Consider the following 21,077-nt stretch of genomic DNA (forward strand, 5'->3'; position numbering starts at 1 on the left):
TAAGCCTCCTGGGCTGCGGCTCTGAACACAGCTGACCTCCGCCCAGCCCTGCGCAGTCTAATCCACTCCAGCCCAGCTCTGTCCAGGATAGCCGCACCGAACCCAGCCTGACCCAAGCCAATCAAGCAAAGCCCTGCCCCTGTCAGCCCAACCCAGCCCAGTCTGCTCCAGCCCAGAGTTCAGCCCAGATCACCTTATTCCAGCTTAGTCCAGCCCAGTCCAGCTCAGCTCAGCCAGCCAGCCCAGCCCACCGCAGCCCATGCAGGCCCCTACCCCGACACCTCCCCAGGCGCACCTCAGCCCAGTGCCACGCAGCAGCCTTAGCCCAGCCCCAGGGCCGGGGTGCAGAGAGGAGCCAGGCCCCGTCCAGCGCCGCCCGGCCGCGGCGGCAGGAGGCACGCACCTCTGGCCGTGCTGGGCCATCTCCAGGGCCCGCCGTGCGGGCACAGGGGAGCCGCCGTCCGTCACGCTCAGCACCTCCATGGACTTCCGCTCGGGCCGCCGCTTGCCGTGCCGGTTGAGCATCGGGGAGTCCACGCGCTTCCGGGGCGGGTCTGCGTGCAGAGCGGGGTCAGGGCCGGCAGCCCGCAGGGGCGGCGCGGGCGGCCCCGGGACCCCGTACCTATCTCGTTCCTGGGCGGCAAGTCCTCGTCCTCGTGGCTCGGGTACCTCTCTTTCCGGTCCAGGAGGAGGAAATAGATCATCTTCTCCTGGTTCTCCCTGCAGAGGGTGAGAGGCGCCGGAAGGCTGGATGGGGGTCCCCGCAGGGCGGCGCCCCCGCCCCCAGGCAGGCCCCCGCACGCACTCCTCGGACAGCAGGTCCTGCAGCAGCTTGTTGCGGTCCCGGAAGCAGCCGAGCGAGTGCATGCTGTCCAGCACGTCGGGGTCGATGTCCTCCAGGCTGGGCAGGGAGCGGATCTGCACCTTGCGAGGGACAGGCTGCTCCGGCTCCGGCTCGTTCTTGCCTCCTCTGCGGGGACAGGGCCCGGTCACTCCCTCTGGCAGCACCCGAGGCTCCTCGCCCGCTCCCCGGCCCTGGGCCTGAGTCCTGCTGCTCTCCCTGCGCCCGGCCCCTGCACATCTCCTGCGTCCTGCCTGTGCCCAGCGTGGGCCGGCCAGGGTCCCCGAGAACTGGCCAGGGGCCCGAGGCTGGAGGCAGGCCTGCGTTGGGCCGGGCCCTCCCCCCGTCGTCCCTAGCGGGCCCCCCGGGCCACAGAGGCAGGCAAAGCGGGCGATGAGGGCAGGAAGAGCTACTTACATATACCATATGTGTTTCTGAATGTGCTCTAGCTACAAGGAAAGAGAAACAGGGAGTTAGTACGAGGAAGGAGCGGAGCCGCGTTAGGGAGCCGAAGGTGCAGGAGCGGAGGGGCGGGGCTGGAGGCTGAGCGAGGAGCCAGACAGACGGCTGGGAGGGAGCGGGCGGGGGCTGGAGGGGGAGGAGCCAGGTGTGGAGCCGGGGGTGGCAGAGAGCGCGGGCACGGAGCGGGCTCACGGAGGGGGGCCATCCCAGACGCCTGGCTAGCGCCCTGAGCCTACCTACCCACGGGGGAGAGGACAGGCCTCCCCGGAGACGGCGGGGAGCTAGCGGGAGCGGGGCTGCAAGCAGCGGCAGAGCACTGCGAGGCGGGCAGCGGGAGCCCCCCGGGGCTCAGGGCGGGGCGGCGGGAGGGGAGCAGCGCGCAGCGGGGCGCGGGCCGAGCGGGGGGACTGAGGGCAGGGAGAGCAGGAGGCGCTCCGCCCCGACGGGGGCGCGCTGGGCCTCTTTCAGAGCGGGGGGCCCCCCAGACCCTGGCTCCCCCCCAGACCCTGGCTCCCCCCCCACGCCCGCCGGGCCCCCCTCAGGCCCTGACTCTCCCCCACCCCCGCGCCGCCCCGGAGCGGATCCGGAAGACGCGCGCTCGCGGCCCCGCCCGGGGCGCACGCACCGTGAGACGCCGCGCCGCGTCCACCTCGATCATGCCGCGCAGCAGGCTCTGGCAGTCGGGCGGGATGAAGTGCGGCATGTGGAAGACCCCGCGTTTCACCTTCTCCAGCAGCTGCCGCAGGTTGTCGTCGTCGAAGGGCAGCGCCCCCTGCCGGCGGGGCGGGGTCAGGGCTGGCGGAGCCGCGGGGCGGGGTGTGGCGGCAGAGGGGCGGGGGCGGGTCGTGCAGGGGGAGCGGAGGGGCGGGGATTGGGGGATGGAGGGGCCGGGGCCGGGGCGAGGGCGGGTGCGTGGGGTGGACCGACGGGGCGCCGGGAGGGCCACGGGGAGCCTCACCACCAGCAACGCGAACAGAATCACGCCGCAGCTCCACACGTCTGCCTTGCGGCCGTCGTATTTCTCCCCCTGCGGACAGTCCTGGGGTTGGTGGGGGCGCAGGGCCGGAATTCTTGCGGGGACAGAGGGTCCGGGAAGCGATGGCCCCGGGGGCGGCGCCTCGGACAAGCAGCCAGGCCCCGACTTGGGGGTCTGCGATCACCGGGGCAGGGAGGCCCCTTGGCTGGACAAGGGCTGGTGTGGGGTGGCTACTTACCCGGATCACCTCCGGACAGGCATAGTGGGGCGACCTGAAGGCAAAAGCCGAAGTCAGGGCCCAAGACGCACCGTGCCCCGGCCATCCCACCCCCTGGACTTCCGGGCTGCCTCCAGAACGGCAGCAGGTGGAGACCGAGGGCAGGGGGAGCCCAGCTCCATGCCTCTAGACTCTGCCTGGCATGGACGCCCTACGGGGGGTTCCAGGGCTTTGGTGCCAATTCTCCCACAACCTCATAGCCTCTGCATGCTCCCGGGAGCCAGGGACCCAAGGAGCCGGCGGGCAGAGGCAGGACCACGGGGTACGCGTATCCCCACCCCGGCAGCCCCACGGGGGCGCCGGCCCCTGCCTCCAGCCCAGGCCGCGGGGCCATCTGCCGGGGCAGCCATAGAGCCAGGCTGCGGCCACCGTCCTGGCCGGTGTAGAACCGGAGGCCGGCTGGGGGCTCAGCTCACCCGCAGCTGGTCTCCAGCAGGCTGTCGCCAACCTGCAGCGACGCCATGCCGAAGTCTGCGATCCGGATGTTATTCTTCTCGTCCAGTAGAAGGTTTTCTGGTTTCAGATCCCTGTGGCTAGAAGGAAGGCAGGATTGAGGCTGACCGCGGCGGCCCCGCTAAAACCCCGCCTCACAGCAGGAGGCCAATGGCAGCGCAGCCCGCTGATGTCACCAGCGGCCAATCGGAAGTCTCCCTCGGCGCGATGGCTGCAGGGTGGCAGGATGGGCGGACAGGACTGCCAGCAATGGGGCACGCTCTGCTTTACTCCTTGGAGTCTCTCCCCTTTCCTGCTTCCCCCACCACACCTCACACCTGCTCTGGGCCCTTCCCCCACCACACCTGCTCTGGGTCAGCACCATCCTGGGGCCCCCAGACCAAGGATACCCTGGCCACCGGGCCTCTGAAAGCACCAAGGAGATTTGGGTGGGCACCTGGCAGAAAGCTTTCTGATGCCCCCAGGGGGTCAGTAGGGATATGCTGCCTGATCCAGTGCGGAGGGAGTGGGGGGGGGGCGGTGGGAGCGGGGATGCAAGAGCTAGGAGAGGCACACGTGCAGGGATGGGGGCTGTTTGGTGGGGGGTGGGGTGCCTGGGTGCCTGCACAGAGATCCAACCAGCCCATCCTAAAGGAAATCAGTCCTGAAAACTCATTGGAAAGATCAATGATGAAGCTGAAGCTCCAATACTTTGGCTACCTGATGCAGAGTTGACTCATTGGAAAAGACCCTGTTGCTGGGAAAGATTGAAGGCAGGAGGAGAAGGGGGCGACAGAGGATGAGATGGTTGGATGGCATCACCGACTCAATGGATATGAGTGTGAGTAAGCTCTGGGAGTTGGTGATGGACAGGGAGGCCTGGCATGCTGTAGTCCATGGGGTCACAAAGAGTCGGACACGACTGAGCGACTGAATTGCACTGGGGCGCCTGGAGGGGCCGGGTGCCTGGAGGGGCCGGGCACCTGGAGGGCTGGGACACACCATATGGAGTGGCTGTGGCAGAAGTCCAGCGCAGAGATGATCTGGCGGAAGAACTTCCGGGCCTCCTTGGGGGTCAGCCTCCCCTTCTTGACCAGGTAGTCAAAGAGCTCTCCACCAGACACGTGTTCTAGCACCAGGTATCTGCAGGGGGCAGGCAGGCGTCGGGTGGGCGCCCCCAGCCAGGGTACCGCTGCCCCTCAGCAGGTGGGCGCCCGCCACTCCCCTCCTGGCAGGCCCAGACAACGGGCCCACACTGAGCCTCAAGACCAGGGGGCACTGAAGTAGCTGACCCTCTCGTGAGCCTGAGGTTTCGTCTTTCCAGGCCCTTCCTGGGCTCCTGGATGAGCGAGGACACGTCAGATGCTCAGGCTCTGAGGGAGCCGGGGGCCAGCAGGGTGGACCTCAAAAGGGATGGGCTGGGGCAGGGCACAGCTGGTCTGGGAAGATGTGAGGCAGGGTTGGGGGAGGGCAGGGGCAGGGGAGGGACCTGGGGGGGGAGGGGCCTGAGGGGGGTCCAGATGGCAGATAGTGACTGCCCCCAACTTGGCTCAACACAGCTGGATGGTGTAGGGGGGAACCCTATGGCCCTCTGAACCGAGAAGGGGGCTGTGTCCGAGCTGAGCCTCCCTGGGGTGGAGCCTGAGGGGCTGGTTTCTGGGGTGGAGTGGGCGGCGGTCCTCAGGGGAGCTGGGACTCCGGCTGAGCACAGACCGTAAGGAATCCCCGGTGGGAGCCGGGCAGGGGTGGTTCTGCTGGTCTGAGGGGGCTTGGGGATGGGAGGGGGTGACAGGGGCCGTGCGGTGGGATCAGGGCAGGCAGGGATGGGGGTGTGGGCCTGGAGCTGGTCTTACAAAAATGGAGGGGCCGGTGGGGGGGCAGGCTGTCTGTGGCGAGGAGGAGTTGGGGAGGAAGGGACGGGGACACGCTGGGATGTCAGTGGGGAGAGGGGCAGTTCCCGGGGCCCGCCCTGTTCCTGAGAGGGGGGTCCAGGCGGCGCCCCCAGCTGAGGGGCAGAGGCCCTGCCTGAGCTCCCACCTCCAGGCTCCTGGCCCACCCTGGCACCCGGGGAGGGCACTGGGCCCAGCAGCAGCCAGGCCGGCCTGTGTCCTCCCAGCATCCTGTCCCATCACCCAGCCTGTCTTGACTGTGTTCCCCACCCAGCCTGCGATCCCCAGCCCCTCCCTGCTTCTAGCCCACCTTGGGGGGCCTCCTAGGAGCCTCATTCTCTGCCCAGCAGCCCCATAAGTATCAGAACAGGAGGACAAGTGACTGTCTCCTGTGTGCAGACGTGGCAAGACCTGCCCAGCACCCACCCGCACCCCAGGCTCACGGGCCGTCATCGAGATACGAGCAGGTGGGTCCCCAGTCAGGCCAACGGGGTTGATGTGGACAGGAGGGGAGACCCATGGGTTGTGCCCCTCATCATGGTTCTGATGGCAGCTCCAGCTCACCAGTGTCGGGGGCCCAGGACCACCCCTCACCCCGCCCCGCCTCCCTCAGCCCCCGGGCCTCTAGTGCGGGGACCCTGTTCTTCCCGGGGCCCCATGGGGGCGGCTTGTCACACTGCCACTAAACACTCGGAGGGGGCTGCTGGTGGGGCGCCGGGCCCCCTGCTCCCCAAGGGCTGCTCAGAACAGAGCCACCTGGGCTGGCCGTCCTGCGTGCATCAGAGCGCAGTCAGGGCCGGGCTGGAGGCCCCGAGGAGCCCCTGGAACAGCGGGCCTGTGGGAGCGGTGCCAGACGGACCTCCTGCCCGCACCCCCTCGCGCCGCCGCCGCTGTCCCAAGGAGGACGTGGGCCCTGCCTCGAGCCACGCCCACGGCAGCAGCAGAGCCGACGCCCCCTTGGAGACCCCGTGAGCGGGCGGTTCCACCCTGGGTGCGCTCGCTCAGGCCACGCGCGGGAGGGGGCACGTGCGTGGGCTGCCACGCAGGGAGAGGTCGCCGGCCTCAGTGGTGACGGAAGGTCAGCCACACTCAGGCAGCCGGACAGCAGGCCGTGGCGACAGCGCAGCCAACCAGCCTGAGGTCCCCACGCCCGTGAGGAGCACGTGGGGGCTGCGCGAGGGTCACAGGGCAGGAAAAAGGGCCTGAGCAGCTCCTGCCCCGGAGCCCCGCCCCCACGAGGCCCCGCCCCCGGAGCACTGCCTCCAGGAGGCTCCGCCCCGAGCACTGCCCCCCGCCCCAGGCCACGCGCCCAGAGGCCCGCCCCCCGGAGGCCCCGCCCCCGGAGCACTGCCCCCAGGAGGCCCCGCGCCCAGAGGCCCGCCCCCCGGAGGCCCCGCCCCGCTCTCCGCACCCAGCAATACCTACAAATATTTTTTGTTTTCATAGACGTCGTGCAGTTTGAGGACGTGGGGGTGCTCGATCAGCTTCAGGATCGCGATCTCCCGCTCCACCTGCGGGGGGCCGCCGTCACTGGGGACTCCCCCGGGGGTTCTCCCTGCCCCAAGCTCTGCCCTGTTCCTGCCCCCGAGCTGTGCTCGGTCCCTGGCCACCGCCCCCCAGCCCCCGGTTGCGCCCCGTCCCTGCCAGTCCACCCCCGGGTCCCCTTCCGTGAGCTCCCAGCTCCCCACCCGGCTATCTTGGAGCATCTAACTTCGTGCCCCCGACGCACGCGGTCGCCAGCGGAAGGGCCCCCGCCCGCCCTCCTCACCTTCATCAGCACAGACTCGCTGAGCTTCTCCCGGTTGACGATCTTGACGGCCACCTTCTGGCACGTGACACGGTGGACCCCCAGCTTCACCAGGCCTGGAGGGACAGCGGGCCTCAGACCCCATCCGGCCGGGCCGCGGCTCGCACCCTGCCCTTGGGGCCCCTCACTCAGCCCCTGGGCCCCTGCCCTGCCTGGCGAGTCTTGAGCCAGACCCCAGGAGTGCTCTGCCCGCACTCCTCCGGCACCGGCCAGAGGCTGCCCCCAGCACAGTCCCTGCCCCACGCCAGGCGGCAGTCTCGGCCTCACTCCCTCGCCAGTGACACCTGGAGTCACTCCCCAGACCTCAGTGGAAGCCCAGCCCCTCAGTGGGGAGCCAGGGTGACACCCCATCCCACACGACCCCCCACACCCTGGGCCTCACCGACCCTGCACCGCTACCTATCACCCTCCTGGCCTGCGGACCTCTGGACAGAGGGGCCTGGGCACCGGCTCAGCCAGGGACACCGGTGAAGGTGCAGGGCCCCTCCCGGGCAGGACACTGTCAACACACCTCCACCGTCACCAGTGCGCTGCAGGGACCCTCAGTCCTGCTCGCTGCCTCCCAGCCACGTGGGCACAGCTGGCCACCTGCCCCCCCCGCCCCAACCCCGCAGAGATTTGCTGACAGAGCCCCTGGCAGCCTCTCCCCCTCCCCAGCCTGCTTCCTGGCCTCCTGTGCCCTCTGTGGCCTCAGACCCAGACACCCTGGGCTCTCCCCTCCCCAGCCTGGGCCCCGCCTGGACATTCCCCGATGGGCACGGAGGTGACCACCACAGCTGGAGCCACCTCCAGCACGTGGGAGCCCAGAGGCAGCCCCGGGGGAGACGCCGGGCTCCCCAGCACTGCAGCCTGTGCTTGGTCTGGGCGGACGCCCGTCTCATTCACACTGCTGCTGCTCTGTGACCTCGACGCAGCTCATGGCTCCGGCCAGCTGGGTGTGCACTTGCCCCTTTGGATGGCGCTGTGGGACAGCTCTCACAAAACTGCAAAGCCCTTTGCTTGAGAAACAAATCTTTTGCCACATGCAGCTTCCCCTAAGGGGCATGCATCTCTTTATCTGACCGTTGGGGTCATTTCATGAATGCTCACACCTTCCCAGCAGCTCGTGTCCTCCTCCTTGCCCACTGACCCCTCCCCGCCGCTCCCCCTGCAGCCTCACCCATGGGCAGCAAGCTTGCGGGTGTCTGAGAGATGATCCATGCTCCCCAGAGGCAGGTGGGCCGGACGAGGGCAGGGGACTTAGCCTGGTGGAAGCCCTGAGCCCTGAGCCTGACCTTCCTCAGCTCAGGGGAGGACGGAGGCCCCGAGGCGGGGGTGGGCGCTGAGGCTCTCAGCGCTTGGGGCTCTCACCAGCTGCCTTTGATCTGAGCCTGTGATTCAGGTTGGGAGACAGCAGAGTGAGCGGGCCCCAGGGACCAGGGGCAGCAGCGGTGTCTGCAATTCAGAGCTGAGGCCCAGGGCCTCCACGCCTCCAGGACAGCACCCAGGCCTGGCACAGACCCCTCGCCCAGACAAGGTGGACAGGCCACAAGGAGCCACCGCCACGGTGGCCCGGCTGCTCCCGAGGACATGAGCCCCTCTGAGGCCCAGGGCAGACGCCGGACAAACTGCAAACAGAACAGGCGAGGGTTCCTGGGGAGTCACCGGCAGCCCTACCGCCAAGCCTCACACCCTGCACGGGGGCTTGGCACACCAGTGCACACACATACCCCTACACGTGTGTCCTCAAGAGGCAGGACTCAGAGACACGTGGGGAAGGAAGGAACGTGAGCTTCGCCTCAATAGCGACCTGGGGGGTGACAGAGGCGTCCCCAGAAGCAGGGTGTGAGGTGCCCCCCCCCCCCCGATTATCACGGCAGGCGGTCTGCTGACGGCGCACCGGGGCTGTGAGACACCGACATACAGAGAGGCCAGGAGGACCAAGAGCCCAGCGGACAAGGTGCCCGGGACACGCCGCAGGCAGGCGGGGAGCTGCGCTGGGCCTGGGCACAGCGGGCTGCCCTCGGCCGTGTCCTAAAGCTCTGGCGGCTTCCTCACTGCCTTCACCTTCTCCCCCTTGTTGCCTCTGTCTGCAGAGTCCACTGTGCAGATTCCTACACACCCTGCAAAGCCCAGCTTAGAGGTGCCCCTGTCAGGTGGGGCTTCTGGGCCCCCTGGCTGTGCTGGTCTCCTGCAGCCCCAGGGCCCTCTGGGCGGGAGGTCTGGGTTTCAAGCAGCCCCAACCACTTCTCTGGAGGCAGAGAGCAGAGTGCACCCTCGGGAGGGCCTGTGAGGGAAGCCCAGGACCGCCCTAATTACCAGCCCTCCAACTGCTCAGGCTCATTTTCCAATTGTGACTTTATCTCTAATTATTGTCTTTACAGCCAATTCGGGCACAGGCAAGAGAAGAAAAGTACACACTGTCGCAGATCATTGCCGGAGAAACCGGCAGTCCCGCTCAGGCGGCGGGTGCCCGGAGCTGCAGGGAGGGCTCCTCAGAGCTGACCTGAGAACCTGGGCCCAGCCACGGGGCCTCCGCTGCACCCCAGCACTCGTGCCTGGACACGGGGGGCAGGCTTCCTGAGCGCGGCCTGGGGAGTCCAGGGACCCAGCGGCTGCTGGCTGAGTGCAGACCCCCGCACCCAGGCCCAGGTGCCGACCGCAAGACTCTCTCAGACAGCCCAGCCTGCCGAGCAGCTCTGCCCTCCCCTCAGCCACTGGGCCCGCGGGCCCAGAGGCAGTCACAGGCCCGGCTCCCACCCCCAGCTGCTGGAGGCAGGATGGCGGAGCCTTGGGGACCCTGGGGCCTCAGACCTGCAGGGAGGGGACTGGAGGGCCTGAGGGGTTGGAGGCCGGGTTGGGTGGTCCCGAGCAAACGCCTCACCCGGGCCCTCTGGTCATCCTTGACCCCCCTTTTCTTCTTGGTCATGGTCCTTCGGAAAAGACCCTGTTGGAGGGCTCAGCAATGCGGGGACCGCCAGCTCGGAGGACAGGACAGAGCACAGGGCCAGTGTCCCTCAGGGAGCCCTGGGGCGGGCCCAGACCCCACCACCCAGAGACTGCCCGGGGCTGGACGGAGGTCTGGACAGGCGGTGCTGCCGCACCTGAGAGGGAGGGGACCCCTGTGCCCTGGGGCCAGCCCTGCGGCCCTGCAGGGCAGCTGAAGCCGAGGGGGGAGGAGGCAGCAGGACTGCAGGGGACCCCCTCCCTACAGACATGGCGGGCGACACTCCCAGCCTCCAGCACTGTTTTCCCCCCTTCCCTGAGCAATGAGCCTCTGCAGGCCTGGCTGGGCAGGCACCAGGCTCCCCTCGCCAAGTTCTCCAGGCGGCCAACTGAGGCGGGCTGCCCTCGGCCTCCAGCCCCCGGGGCAGGCAACGCAGCTCAGCTCCCCAGGCAATCCGCCCCCTGGCCATCCACCTCTACTCCACCCGAGACCCTTCCTGTGGCTTCTGCCACACACCTCCCAAAAAAGGGTGAAGGCTCATGAAAGGGTGGGAGTCAGCTTGTCTCCCGGAGGTTCTGGGGGAGGGGGAGGGGGAGGGGGAGGGCCCCAGCCCGAATGGGCAATGCTGATCTAAGTCACTCTGTACGCAGGGAGCGCGCGGGGGTGGGGGTGGAGGTGGACTGGAACCCACGTCGCTGCGGGGCCGCTCTGGCCGCTGTCCGTTGTGTCCCGAAGCCCAGCTTGGTCTGACAACCCCAACTCTTTGAGGGATGGGACACACCCACTCCTGCGAAGCCCGTCAGTGTGCCCACACCGGCCTCCCGGTGCTGGGGGTTCGGGCCCACGTGACCAGGCTGAGCGGGAGCGGGCACAGCGCCGGGCACCGGAGGGCCCCTCCCCTCAGCCTTCTGCGGAGCCAGGAGGAGGGAAGGGCAGCCTGGACCCCCCAGAGCCTCTCTTGGTGCCTCAGGGGACACCAGCGTCCTGCCACTGATGCTCATGGGACCACCTAAAGGTCACTGACCCTGGGGCAGGTGGCCGGCCCTCCCCATGACCGTCACTGCACCGCTGGACCATGTGGCCAGCTCCCCGGGGCCACAGGCACAGCTGATGGCGACCCAGTTTCCACCGCCTCTGCACACCTCACTGTGGGGGTGTGGGGGATGCTGCTTTCCCGGGGTGGACGGGGCGGACAGCCTGCCGTCCCTCCCGCGGGACTCTCCCTGGACGAGGGTGGGGGATGCCGCTCCACACTGGCTCACGGGGAATTGGGTTAGCACAGCTGGCCACCTTGAGCCGGCTTCCCACGCCGGCACCGGGGAGCTTGGAGGGCAGTGGGAGCAGGCACGGCTTGTTAACATAACTGAGAAGGGCAGGACAGGGCTGAGTCTCCGCTTTGGGAGGGGACACCTCTGGCATACTGCTGACAGCTTGTAGGTTGCCAGTGACCGTCCCTGGAACCAGAGCGCCCCGGGCCCTGCACCCAGGGCCAGCCCAGTGGCGTCTCTGAGGAGGTCCTGCTGCAGTGGGGGTCTCAGCTGCTCCTGCAGCTTCCCAGCTCTTCCCTGGCCACACCCCCATGACCCCCTCCAAGTACCGGCCCAGAGACCCCAGCCCGCCCTCACCGGGGCTCACATGTGCCCTCTTGATGGAGAGGATGGGTGGTTTTGGAGACAGAACTCAGGAAGGGGTCCGGGTTCTCCATGAGCCCAAGGCCTGGAGAGGAGCCTGAGCCACCAAATGTCCCAGGGGGCAGTCAAAGGCGGGGCACAGGACCAAGGCAGACCTGAGGGGCTCCCCAAGAAAGTGTGCCCAAGGAGCAGCCCCTCCCCCAGCTCCCCAGGCCCCCCCAGGTAGGAGTGATGAGTCAGGAGGCACAGGCCCAGCTCGAGGAGCACTCGTCTGTACCTCAGTACGCTGCTGACCCCTCACCTCGGCAGAATGCAGCCCCCCAAGGACCACAGGGCAGTGTGGTCCTCCCCAGGGACCCCCTGGTGGCCCCCAAGGCAATGTGATCCTCCCCAGGGACCCCCTGGTGGCCCCCAAGGCAATGTGGTCCTCCCCAGGGACCCTGAGGGCAGTGTGGTCCTCCCCAAGGACCCCCAGCGGCCCCCAGGGCAGTGTGGTCCTCCCCAGGGACCCCCTGGTGGCCCCCAAGGCAATGTGGTCCTCCCCAGGGACCCTGAGGGCAGTGTGGTCCTCCCCAAGGACCCCCAGCGGCCCCCAGGGCAGTGTGGTCCTCCCCAGGGGCCCCCTGGTGGCCCCCAAGGCAATGTGGTCCTCCCCAGGGACCCCCAGGGCTGGTCTGTGTGGCCAGTGGGATATGGCAGAATGGACGGCCTCCTTTCTCCAAGGTCAGATGCTAACAAGAGCTCAGCTTCCTTTGGGATCCCGGGGGTCACTGCTCGAAGGAGCCTGCTGCCCTGTCTCAAGGCGATGCTCCGCCGAGACACACTGACCCATCTCTTCCGCTGACACAGCCCCTCCAGGGTCTGCCTGGGTGGGTGGGGGTCCCAAGGGTGGGCAAGAGGCCACCCTACCACTGTGAGGGTTAACCCCTTGTGCTCACCTGGCTCTTTTCCTACCCCCCCACCCGCGGGTGCCGGCTGTGGGCGAGGAGCCCTTCCAGGAAAGGCAGCAGCTCCTCGAGTGTTCCGGGCAGCGGCTGAGCAGCTCCTGCCCGGGGGCAGGGATCCGCCTGGGGCCCCAAACCCAGGTGTGCAGGGGTCGAACAGCGGCCCATGTCCCGATGCCTGGACCCCATGCATGAGCCTGTTTGGGAAACCGGCCTTTGCAGAGGCACTTAAGTCACAGATTTCAGGAAGAATTGCCCTGTGTGTAGGACAAGTGGGCCTCAAGTCCAACGACAAGGTTCTCATAAAAGCAGACGGAGGGTGGACCCAGACACAGGAAAAGGCCTCGCGAATGAGGGGGCAGAGGCCATGGCGGTGCCGCAGGCTGCTGAGAGCTGGGGGGAGGGGCCTGGGACGAGAGAGCCACCCACAGGCTTCCGACTCCCGGAGCTGGAAATGAGACTTGTTCTAGCGACCCGGCTTGTGGCAGTGTGTGTGCGGCCCAGAGGGCTGTGCACCGGCCTTCAGCTCACACGGCATTCTCCCTGTCTCCTCTCATCATAACCTCCTGGTGTGCTTCAGAAGGGTTTCCCTTGGTTCCAGAGGATGCTATGTAAGCACGGCCTTCCCTGGTGGCTCAGACAGTCAAGAACCCACCTGCAGTGCAGCAGACCTGGGTTCCATCCCTGGGTCGGGAAGTTCCCCGGAGAAGGGAATGGCTACCCACTCCAGTACCCTTGCCTGGAGGACTCCATGGACAGAGGAACCTGGCAGGCTACAGTTCCTGGGGTCACAGAGGTGGACATGCCAGAGAGGCTGACAGTTTCACTCTTCCTCGTAAGCACGTGTCTTCACGTCACTCACTGTTAGGTGGGCCCCTCCCCACACCCACCCAAACGCAGCAGAGGCCTTCTGCGTTCGAAACAGGTAGTTCCCAAGAGTCCTCAGCACTCGAGGGGGGCTGAGATGTAAGGACAGGATTGGGGAGTGGGGTGAGAGCCGACACCAGCAAGCGCAGCTCCCTTCCTCACCCTGCCTGCACCAGGCACAGAGCTGGGGAAGGCGCCCCATGGGCTGCAGACCTGGCCACCCTGTGCATGGCTGAGACCCCGGGGGCAGTGCCCCGGGCAGCGGTCGGGCCTGGATGCGGCCACCGGCTCCAGCCACACCACCACCTACTCAGAACTAAGGCTCCTCCCTGTGTTCCACTTGAACCCTGACCCTTGCAACAGCCCCTCCCTTCCTCAGAAGGGGAAACGAGACCAGGCCAGGCCTGCGCAGCTCCAAGGCCCACTAAGTGCCACTGCCCAAGGGGTCAGGAGAAGCTGCCCCACGGCCGGCCGGCCCTGAAGGCAGGCCTCCCGATCGCCCCCTCAGAACAGGCTTGGGGAGTAGCAGGTGTGCTGGGCAAAGAGACGGAGGCAGGACAGAGATGCTGGAGTGAGTACCTGCCCCTTCCCCGGGGCTGCAGAAGGGCAGGCAGCGAGCTGGGCACCTGAGTCCCTTTCAGCACCACGGACAGGAGCCGGCGCCGGGCAGTGGGAAGGGCCCGCCTGCCCAGGGAGCTGGCAGAAGCCAGAGCCAGGGTACCCTAGGAGCCAGATGTCGGCTCCAAGGCGCCCCCCTCTTATCTGGGCCAAGCAGGCAGCCTCCCACACCACACTCCCGGCTGTGACCTCTAAGCTCAGACACCCCTGACACGGCCCCAACCTCAGGAGATGCCCCCCACCAGCGGGGTCCTGGTGCCTGGATGCCGGGCCCCATCCACACCCCCACAGGGCCTCCCACAGCCCGAAGGGCCTTCAGAGTCCACGAGCACACCATGTAGGAGCCCCCAGCCTCGGGGTGGGGGCAGGGGAAGGATGGGCCGGTGGGGGATGGGACTCCAGGGCCCAGCGGGGTCCTAGGGGAGGGACTCTCCCTCACTGGGGGGTCCTCTTCGCTCCCTCCAAGCCTGAGGGAGCCTGTGCTGGGACAGGGCTCACGGTGCTCTGGGCTGGTGCAGGGGGAGCTGGGGGGTCGCAGGGAAGCCAAGCCTCACCCCCACTTGCCGATGTTCCGCCCACCTGCCCCCACCTGCCGGCAGCCCTGCAGCCTGCTGCCCAGCACCCTCCCCAAGTGACTTCCCTCCGCACCCACCCACCCCCTCGGGGCCCATGCTCGGCTGGGGAAGCTTGGGGCTGCGGGCCTCGCCTTCAGTAGGCAGAGCCCTGATGAATAAACGGAGAAAGACCACACAGCTCTGTCCCCCGGAGGCCGGCAGCGCGCCGAGTTCCCTCCGCGCCCCTGGCCGCGGCCCCAGTGAGTCCCTCGGCCTGGGCTAGAGGCCGAGCCCAGGAGGACGTCTGGGGGCGCCCCGAGCAGCCGCCGCCTCCTCTGCGCTCCCTGGCAGAGTCCAGGACCGCCTCCCTGGCGGCTTCAAAGTCTGCCCCTCCAGGCGCAGCGCGGGGAGAGCGGAGAGCTGGACCCGGGGCCCCCCCCACCGCGCCAGGCGCCCCGGGCCCCAGCCCTGGGGGCGCCCGCCCGGAGGCCCGCTCCAAACAGGCCGCCGCGCGCGCAGAGCCGGGGACGCAGGCCCGCGCGGGCGGGGCGGCCGCTCTGAAGTCGCCGCCACATCCAAGCGCGCGCCGCGCCGGGCGCCGCCCGCGGCCCCTGTCTCGCCCCCAGGCCGAGCTCCGCTGCGAGCTCTCGCTGCATCCTCCTCCCGGGGCCGAGCTCCCCAGCCTCCCCTCCTCCACGGGCGGCTGGGGACGCCCGCACCGCGCGCCCAGGCTTCGCGCGACACCCACCCTGGGGGCACCCACGCTTCCGAGCTCCCCGCGACCCCCTCACACCCCGCGCCGCGCTCCTCCGGGGCCGGGAAGGAGGCCGCGACGGGAGGACTCGAGCCGGGGGCGCGCCGCACCGCGCGGCTCGCTCTCAATATAGACTCCGCGGCTTCCTGCGCCCACCAGCGCCAGGCAGGCGGCAGGGGGAGGGGGCGGCGCACGTCTCTCGGGAGACGACTGTTCACGCTCCGAAAGGAACCTCTCAAATTAAATTAATTAAGCCCTGAAATATTTCACACAGCACTGCAGCCGCCTCTGCAGGGCTCCCTGCCCGCCGCCTCCGCCAAACACCCAAACACCCAGACACCAGAGGGGGCTGCCGCAGGCTCAGTGGGGCAGCCCTCCACCCGAGGGAGGAAGGAGACGCGGGTCTGCCCCCTACCGCCCTCAGGAGGCCTGCCCGCCTCCGTGGCCATCCTGCGCCCCTTGCGTGGCCCCTTCGGGACCTGAAGGCGCCCCCCCCCCCCTTCCCCCGGGGCTGGGCCAGCGGTGAGCACAGAGCTGCGGTCAGGGCCCCCATCTTCTCCTGGCGGGGGGCTTGCCTGCCCTCCCCCAACCCTCCCTAAGCTCCTGTTCAGCTCCAGGCCCAGTAGGAAGGTGCTGAGAGACACCACCAACTTGGAGCCCTGGGATGAAGGCTCGGTTGCCAGGGCCCAGCAGAGGGTTGAGGGAAGGGGGCCGCAGTGACCCTGGGGACACAGACCCTCCTCCCCAAGAGACACTCAGCCCAGGCTCCCCAGGTCAAAGCTGAGAAGGGGCGGGAGAGGCTGGGCACCTGCCGGGCGTGAAGGGGGTGCCAAGCACCCAGGCCTCTGGCTCAGCAGCTGGGAGACCCTGCCCCCACCACAGGCTGGCGTGGGCTCTGGAGGCAGCCAGGAATAGGAGCACCCTCTGTAGCCAGGAGGTGCCTGGAGGCGTTTCCCAGGCCGGCCCCACTGAGGCGCACAGAGAAGCAGCTCCACTAATGAGGGTGATGAATCAGGAGAGGAAGTGGGGGGGGGCGGTCCAGAGAACTCTGCTGGTCCAGGTGACAGAGGAGCAGAGCCCGGTGGGGCTCTGGGGCGGGCAGGATGCTGGGGGGAACTGGGAGGAGGTCGGCTGGGGGTCAGCACCAGGAGGGGCTGCCAGGGTCCTGCCAGCCAGACAGGTCTGGGTCCCTTGTGTTTGCCTCCTGCTGACCCCAGCCCACGGATTATAAGAGAGGGAGCCTGGTGGTAGAAAGGAGAGATCTCAGAACCTGGAAGGAGGAAGGCAGGTGGCGGGGGCTGGGCAGGGGCCGGTCTGCCAGCCTCCAGGTGGGGTGCCTGAGAGAGGCTGCACGTGCCAGCGCCAGCTGGGATGGGGCTGCGGGAGCAGACAGGCACTCACCGAGGGGGCAGCCGTGGGGGCAGCACAGGTCAGCATCCCCCCCGCCCCGGCTGAGAGTGCAGCACGGCCAGGGACACAGCCCAGGACCCCAGGGCCCAGGGGGCACCTGCTCGTCCTCGTCCTGGCAGGCCGAAAGGCCTGGCCCTGCCCTCAGCATGCCCCCACCAGACACCACCCACTGAACTCCAGGCAGGAGACGCCCCGGGAGAAGGCCAGGCGACCAAACGTTCCCGATTCTCCCACAGGTGGTAAACGGCCAGGCACACGTCAGAGGACGTCTGAGAAAGAAACAGCACTGGCTTGGTAGAAACAGATGGCTTTAAATTATTTTCCTGTTTATTGCACCGATTTACCAGGATTTAGTAAGTTGCTACACCTAGAAAACAAGAAGTCCCCGAAAAGGATGAAAAAACGAGGAGGAGCTCTTAAGAGCTAGAGAAAGAGAGTGCTGAAATAGAGACTAAGAACATGAGAAAGCGCCCAGCAAGGCAGAGCAGAGGAGAACGTGAAGTGGGAAGAGACGACCAGCCCACGATCAACCCCAGAGGATGAGACCCAAAGGGGCTAGCTGAGTGGAAAGAGCTAACGCCCGGAGCAGACGGTCCTGCCAGAGCAAAAGGCCCTTGGTCTGCCCGTGCACTGCGTACAAGTGGACCCACATCCGGGCTCGGCCTCTCAAAGGTGAGGCCACGGAAGCTTGCTTCACTCATTCACTCGAAAGTATGCACTGGGCTTCTCCAGGGACAGGCATTCAAACCAGTGACAAAAGAGGCGTCCACACCGTGGGGCTTAACACCCCGGAGACACCAGCTAGAGCTGGACAGAAAGTCACTGAAGTGGCCACTCACTCCTGACCCAGAGAAAGCCCTACCACCCTCCATGCCCGACGGGGGGAAAGGTGAGCCTTCCTGGGGGACCCCCACGATCTTCTGAATAAATGACGCCTGGTGCACAATAAAGACGACAGCCTAGGCAAAGGAGCAGGAAAGTGACCGAGACCTCCAGAGGAGAGACAGCCAACAGAGCAGGCTGCAGCTGACCCGAGAGGCAGGGTTTTCTGAAAAGGATTTTGCAATAATATTACAAAATATCTCTTTAATTAGAGGAAAAGATGCGCAAAAAGAATTCACCGAACGGACCAGAGAGCAGACTGGACACAGAGAAGGACTCGTGGGACAGAGAGGCCGGCGCGGAGCCTCAGACAGGAAGTCAGCGCGGAAGACAGGCCGGCGCGGAGGACAGGACTGTGAAGCCTCAGACAGGCCAGCGTGGAGCGCGAGCTGAAGTCAGTGCAGAAAAGAGGCTGGCGTGGAGCGCGCCAGCCGCAGAGCTGCGCGGAAGAGCGAGGCAGTCTAGCCCTCACGGGCCCCCTGCGAGGATCTCCCCAGCGGCCCCGGGCGAAGACTTCTTGAGCCACCTCTACAGAAATAACAGGTGGGGGGGCGGGTAGCCAAAACACCAAAAGAGGAAAAGAAGCGGAACCTGGTCGACACACCAAACAAGGCCGCAAAGGAGGGAGCCTGTGCAGGGAACAGAGAGACAGACAGGGACGCGGCTGCCAGCCTCAGCACCGGGCAGCCACAGCGGGGGGACCGCCCGGACACGCAGGCCAGAGGAGGCTCAGAGTGGGGAGGAGGCACGCCCAGGCTGGAAGCCAGGGGAGCGTGAAGGTGAGCTGGGCAGGCCCCGAGCACGCGGGGAGCAGAAGACCCAGCTCTCAGCCTGGCGGGATTAGAGGGTCCGGAGACGAGGAATGAGAGGCGGGAGCGAAAGAGCAAATGCGGGGCTTCACGAGTGGAGGAGTCTGTCCGCCCGTGCCCTACGCGGGGACGGGGCAGGGCTGCCAAGCAACCACGGACTCGGCGCCGTCAGGGTCAAGAAGCAGAGGGAAAAGCCTGGCTTCAAGGAGCTCTGACGCAAAGCAAGAGGCAGGAGAGCCAGACGGGCTGCTGGCCCCATCAGCACTTGGGGCCCAGCACTCACGCGGCCGCCCCCGGCCTGCTGCTCCTGGGAAGTCGCCTGCCAGGAGGGCGCGCCAGACCAGAAGGAAGCCACCATCCCACCCAGAGGGGTCCTGGGGACCCCCCACCCCAAGGAGGAGGCCCCTTAGAGACACACAGCAGGCCAGGGCAGGGCAGAGGGCTTCCCCGGGAGGAAGGAGCCTGACAGACTGGGCGGCCTCCCCAGAAACCCACGTGAAGAGCCGACGGTAAACACGGCAGAACAGAGACGGGGAGCCAGGAAACCAGGGGACCCACATCCCCGGCAGCCCAGCGGCTAAGCCAGCAGACGGGGCTACAGCAGACAGAACCTCCAGCCTGGCCTTGGGGAGGATGTGGCAGGGGCAGGCGGCACAGGGTGGGCTGAGGGGCCTGATCGCCTTGCTAAGTCGGGCCCCTCCCCAGACGCAGCAGGACACGGTGGACCAGAGGGGCCGTGGCCGCAGCACCCGCTGGGGCTCGGGCACACGGGGCTGGCACCCCGGGGCGGGCACCCCTGCTGTTGGTGGCAGCATGGGGTGACGCTGCTGTGCTCAGCCAGCCCGCCTCCCACTCCAGGGCCGGGGGCACAGCCAGGCTCGCTGCCCAGCCGCAGCCCCCCACCATACTGTGCCTGCCGACCCAGGCTCCTGGGGTGTCCAGGGCGGGCACCGGCCTCAAGAGGAGGGGAGAGGTGGGGCGGGCAGGACACCCACGGGGCGCTCATGTCTACAGCCTTCCTGGGAACTGGGCTGCGCTGGGGGCCAGAGTCCCTGGGCCCTCCCTGCAGGATCCCAGCTGGTCTCCAAATCCCCAGCCTCCTCACACAAAGCCCTCCCCCTCCTCTCTCCTGCCAAACCACCATCCGTTGCCATGACGACGCTGGGAGCAGACAAGCAGGGGCACTGAGCACCCCCCCCCCCACTCCCTTCAGCTGGGCCCTGGGCTCACAGCAAGCCGCTGGCGGCAGCCCCCACGGGCCTCAGGGACCCATGCCCCCAGCCCCAGTAGCACCTGCCTCCTGCCCAAAAGGTGAGGCAGAGCCTCCTCCTCTGCCCACTCCCCCCCACCCGCCACGGTGCCAGCCTGCTCGGCAGGGCCTGTCTTGTGCTGAATGTGGCTGGTAACCTGCCTGGTCCCCGACCCGCCTCCCCTGCTGTTCCCCTACCCGTGAAGCCTTGGGCTGCAGCCAGCCCCACCCAAGGAGCACCCCCAGGAGACCAGCCAGCCCCCGACCCTACCCTGGGGCAGCTCTGGAAGCCCCGGTGGCGCGCGGGCAGGGCCAGGCAGGAGGTGCCCCAGGTCAACTCAAGTGGAGCAGGGAGACCCCCGAGAAGCGGCCAGCACACGCGGAGGCCGTGGCTGGTGAGGACACGCGGCCGTCACGGCGACGAGAAGGCACACGGCCACGGGCGGCTCTCACACCTCTGCCAGACAAGACACGCGACGGCCGCTCTCACCACAGGGCCCCGGCTCTGAGGCTCCGTGGCCGGCCCGGAGTCGCCCAGGCTGAGCCCGTGCGGAGTTCCTTCCCTCCCCCGGCTTGCTGCCCCGTCTCAGCAGCTCTGGGGAGGAGTCAGCGACTCGTAGCCTTAAAGTGCTGGAGAGTTTCCACTTGGGCGCTGGGACTGGCCGACCGCCTCCCCACGGCGTCCAGGCCCCGTCACCCCCCGCCCAAGTGGCCTGCTCACGGTGCACGGCCCACCTGCCCCGGGATTTCCTGTGAACCGAGTCGCTGGGAGACACAGTCAGAAGTGACTCAGGCAGGAAGGAGGCCTGGTGAACCCGGCCCTCCTACGTGACGAGCTCTTTTAGAATCCGAATCCGCCAACGCCGGCTGCTTCCCGGAGCCGAGGAGACCGGCAATTCCCAGGAGAAACGCCAGTGTCTGACACACCTAGGCAGGAACCGTGGCTGGACGGGAGCCAGACAGAGCGGTGCGCAGACCTGGGGCCCAAGACACTCCAGGTGTGGCCCCAGCCCCTAGGCCCAGCCCAGGAGTGGGGAGCCGGAGCCAGGAGGGGCTGCAGGCAGAGCTGGGGGCCCTCCCCAGCTGCCCAGCTGCCCTGTGGGTCTGGGAGGCGGGGACGGGTGGGAGCAGAGACAGCCTGGGGCTGCAGCACGACGCCCCCACCCCTGTGGTCACCATGTTCCCCCCAGGTCCTTCCAAAGGCCACTGCCCCGGCACCCAGCCATCTGGGCGTGTCCAGGACCCCTGCACAGGGGGGACCCACTCGGGGCTGCAGAAGGATGCGCTCCCGGCAGGCAGAGCGGAGTCTGCATGCAGGGTCAGGGCCAGGGCGGCCGAGGTGCCCCCACCCCAGGCTGACGGGAGACGGGAGAAGGCCAGGAGGTTTAGGGCCCAGCCAGCAGGCCGCCCTCTCCCCAGAGACGCTGACCCCAGCTCGGCAGCGTGCAGTTGCCATGGTGACTACAGGGCGGCGCCCCCTCCGCGTCCCCGTCCCGCCCGCCACCTCCCCACGCCCCAGGAGCCCTGGAGCAGGGGCAGAGGGTGAACGCTCCTCCCCAGCCGAGGTCCCCTGGCCGACACCCAGAGCGAGGGCATCACAGCCCCGCATCCAGGCTGAGGCTTTCCCGCACACATCGGGCCCCCAGGACCCTCAGCCACGCCACCGAAAGCCCACCGGCCCGGCCAGCGTCTCTGCGGGGCATCCACCTGCTGCGTGCTCAGCAACCCCCGCTCGGAGGGACCCCCTCC

General features: G+C 67.8%; 1 protein-coding gene and 1 long non-coding RNA gene across 24 annotated transcripts in view; one reads left to right on the plus strand and one right to left on the minus strand.

The window, feature by feature from the left end:
- BRSK2 (BR serine/threonine kinase 2) overlaps nt 1-21,077 on the minus strand; it is a 48,754-nt gene that overhangs the window by 13,754 nt on the left and 13,923 nt on the right. For 21 of the 23 annotated variants that reach the window (XR_006057420.2, XR_003586428.3, XR_006057417.2 and 18 more), the window contains exons 2-12: nt 6,646-6,740; nt 6,303-6,388; nt 3,991-4,131; nt 2,973-3,089; nt 2,518-2,551; nt 2,262-2,330; nt 1,929-2,075; nt 1,259-1,290; nt 806-970; nt 623-720; nt 404-554 (exon numbers count right to left, since the gene is read on the minus strand). Coding sequence is in view for 18 of the 23 variants with exons in the window: in XM_042237783.2 (XP_042093717.1) it covers nt 404-554; nt 623-720; nt 806-970; nt 1,259-1,290; nt 1,929-2,075; nt 2,262-2,330; nt 2,518-2,551; nt 2,973-3,089; nt 3,991-4,131; nt 6,303-6,388; nt 6,646-6,740 (1,135 nt within the window). In the remaining 5 variants the exon portion in view is untranslated. Of the gene's footprint in view, nt 1-403; nt 555-622; nt 721-805; nt 971-1,258; nt 1,291-1,928; nt 2,076-2,261; nt 2,331-2,517; nt 2,552-2,972; nt 3,090-3,990; nt 4,132-6,298; nt 6,389-6,645; nt 6,741-21,077 lie in introns of those variants that run through there. The other 2 variants (XM_042237771.2, XM_060404379.1) reach the window with 2 other exon arrangements.
- LOC114110049 (uncharacterized) lies at nt 6,267-10,196 on the plus strand. Its single transcript, XR_003586431.3, has 3 exons — nt 6,267-8,623; nt 8,760-8,819; nt 9,048-10,196. It is a non-coding gene; the product is annotated as an uncharacterized LOC114110049 (long non-coding RNA).

This window comes from Ovis aries, chromosome 21 (genome assembly GCF_016772045.2).
Source record: "Ovis aries strain OAR_USU_Benz2616 breed Rambouillet chromosome 21, ARS-UI_Ramb_v3.0, whole genome shotgun sequence".
NCBI lineage: Eukaryota > Metazoa > Chordata > Mammalia > Artiodactyla > Bovidae > Ovis > Ovis aries.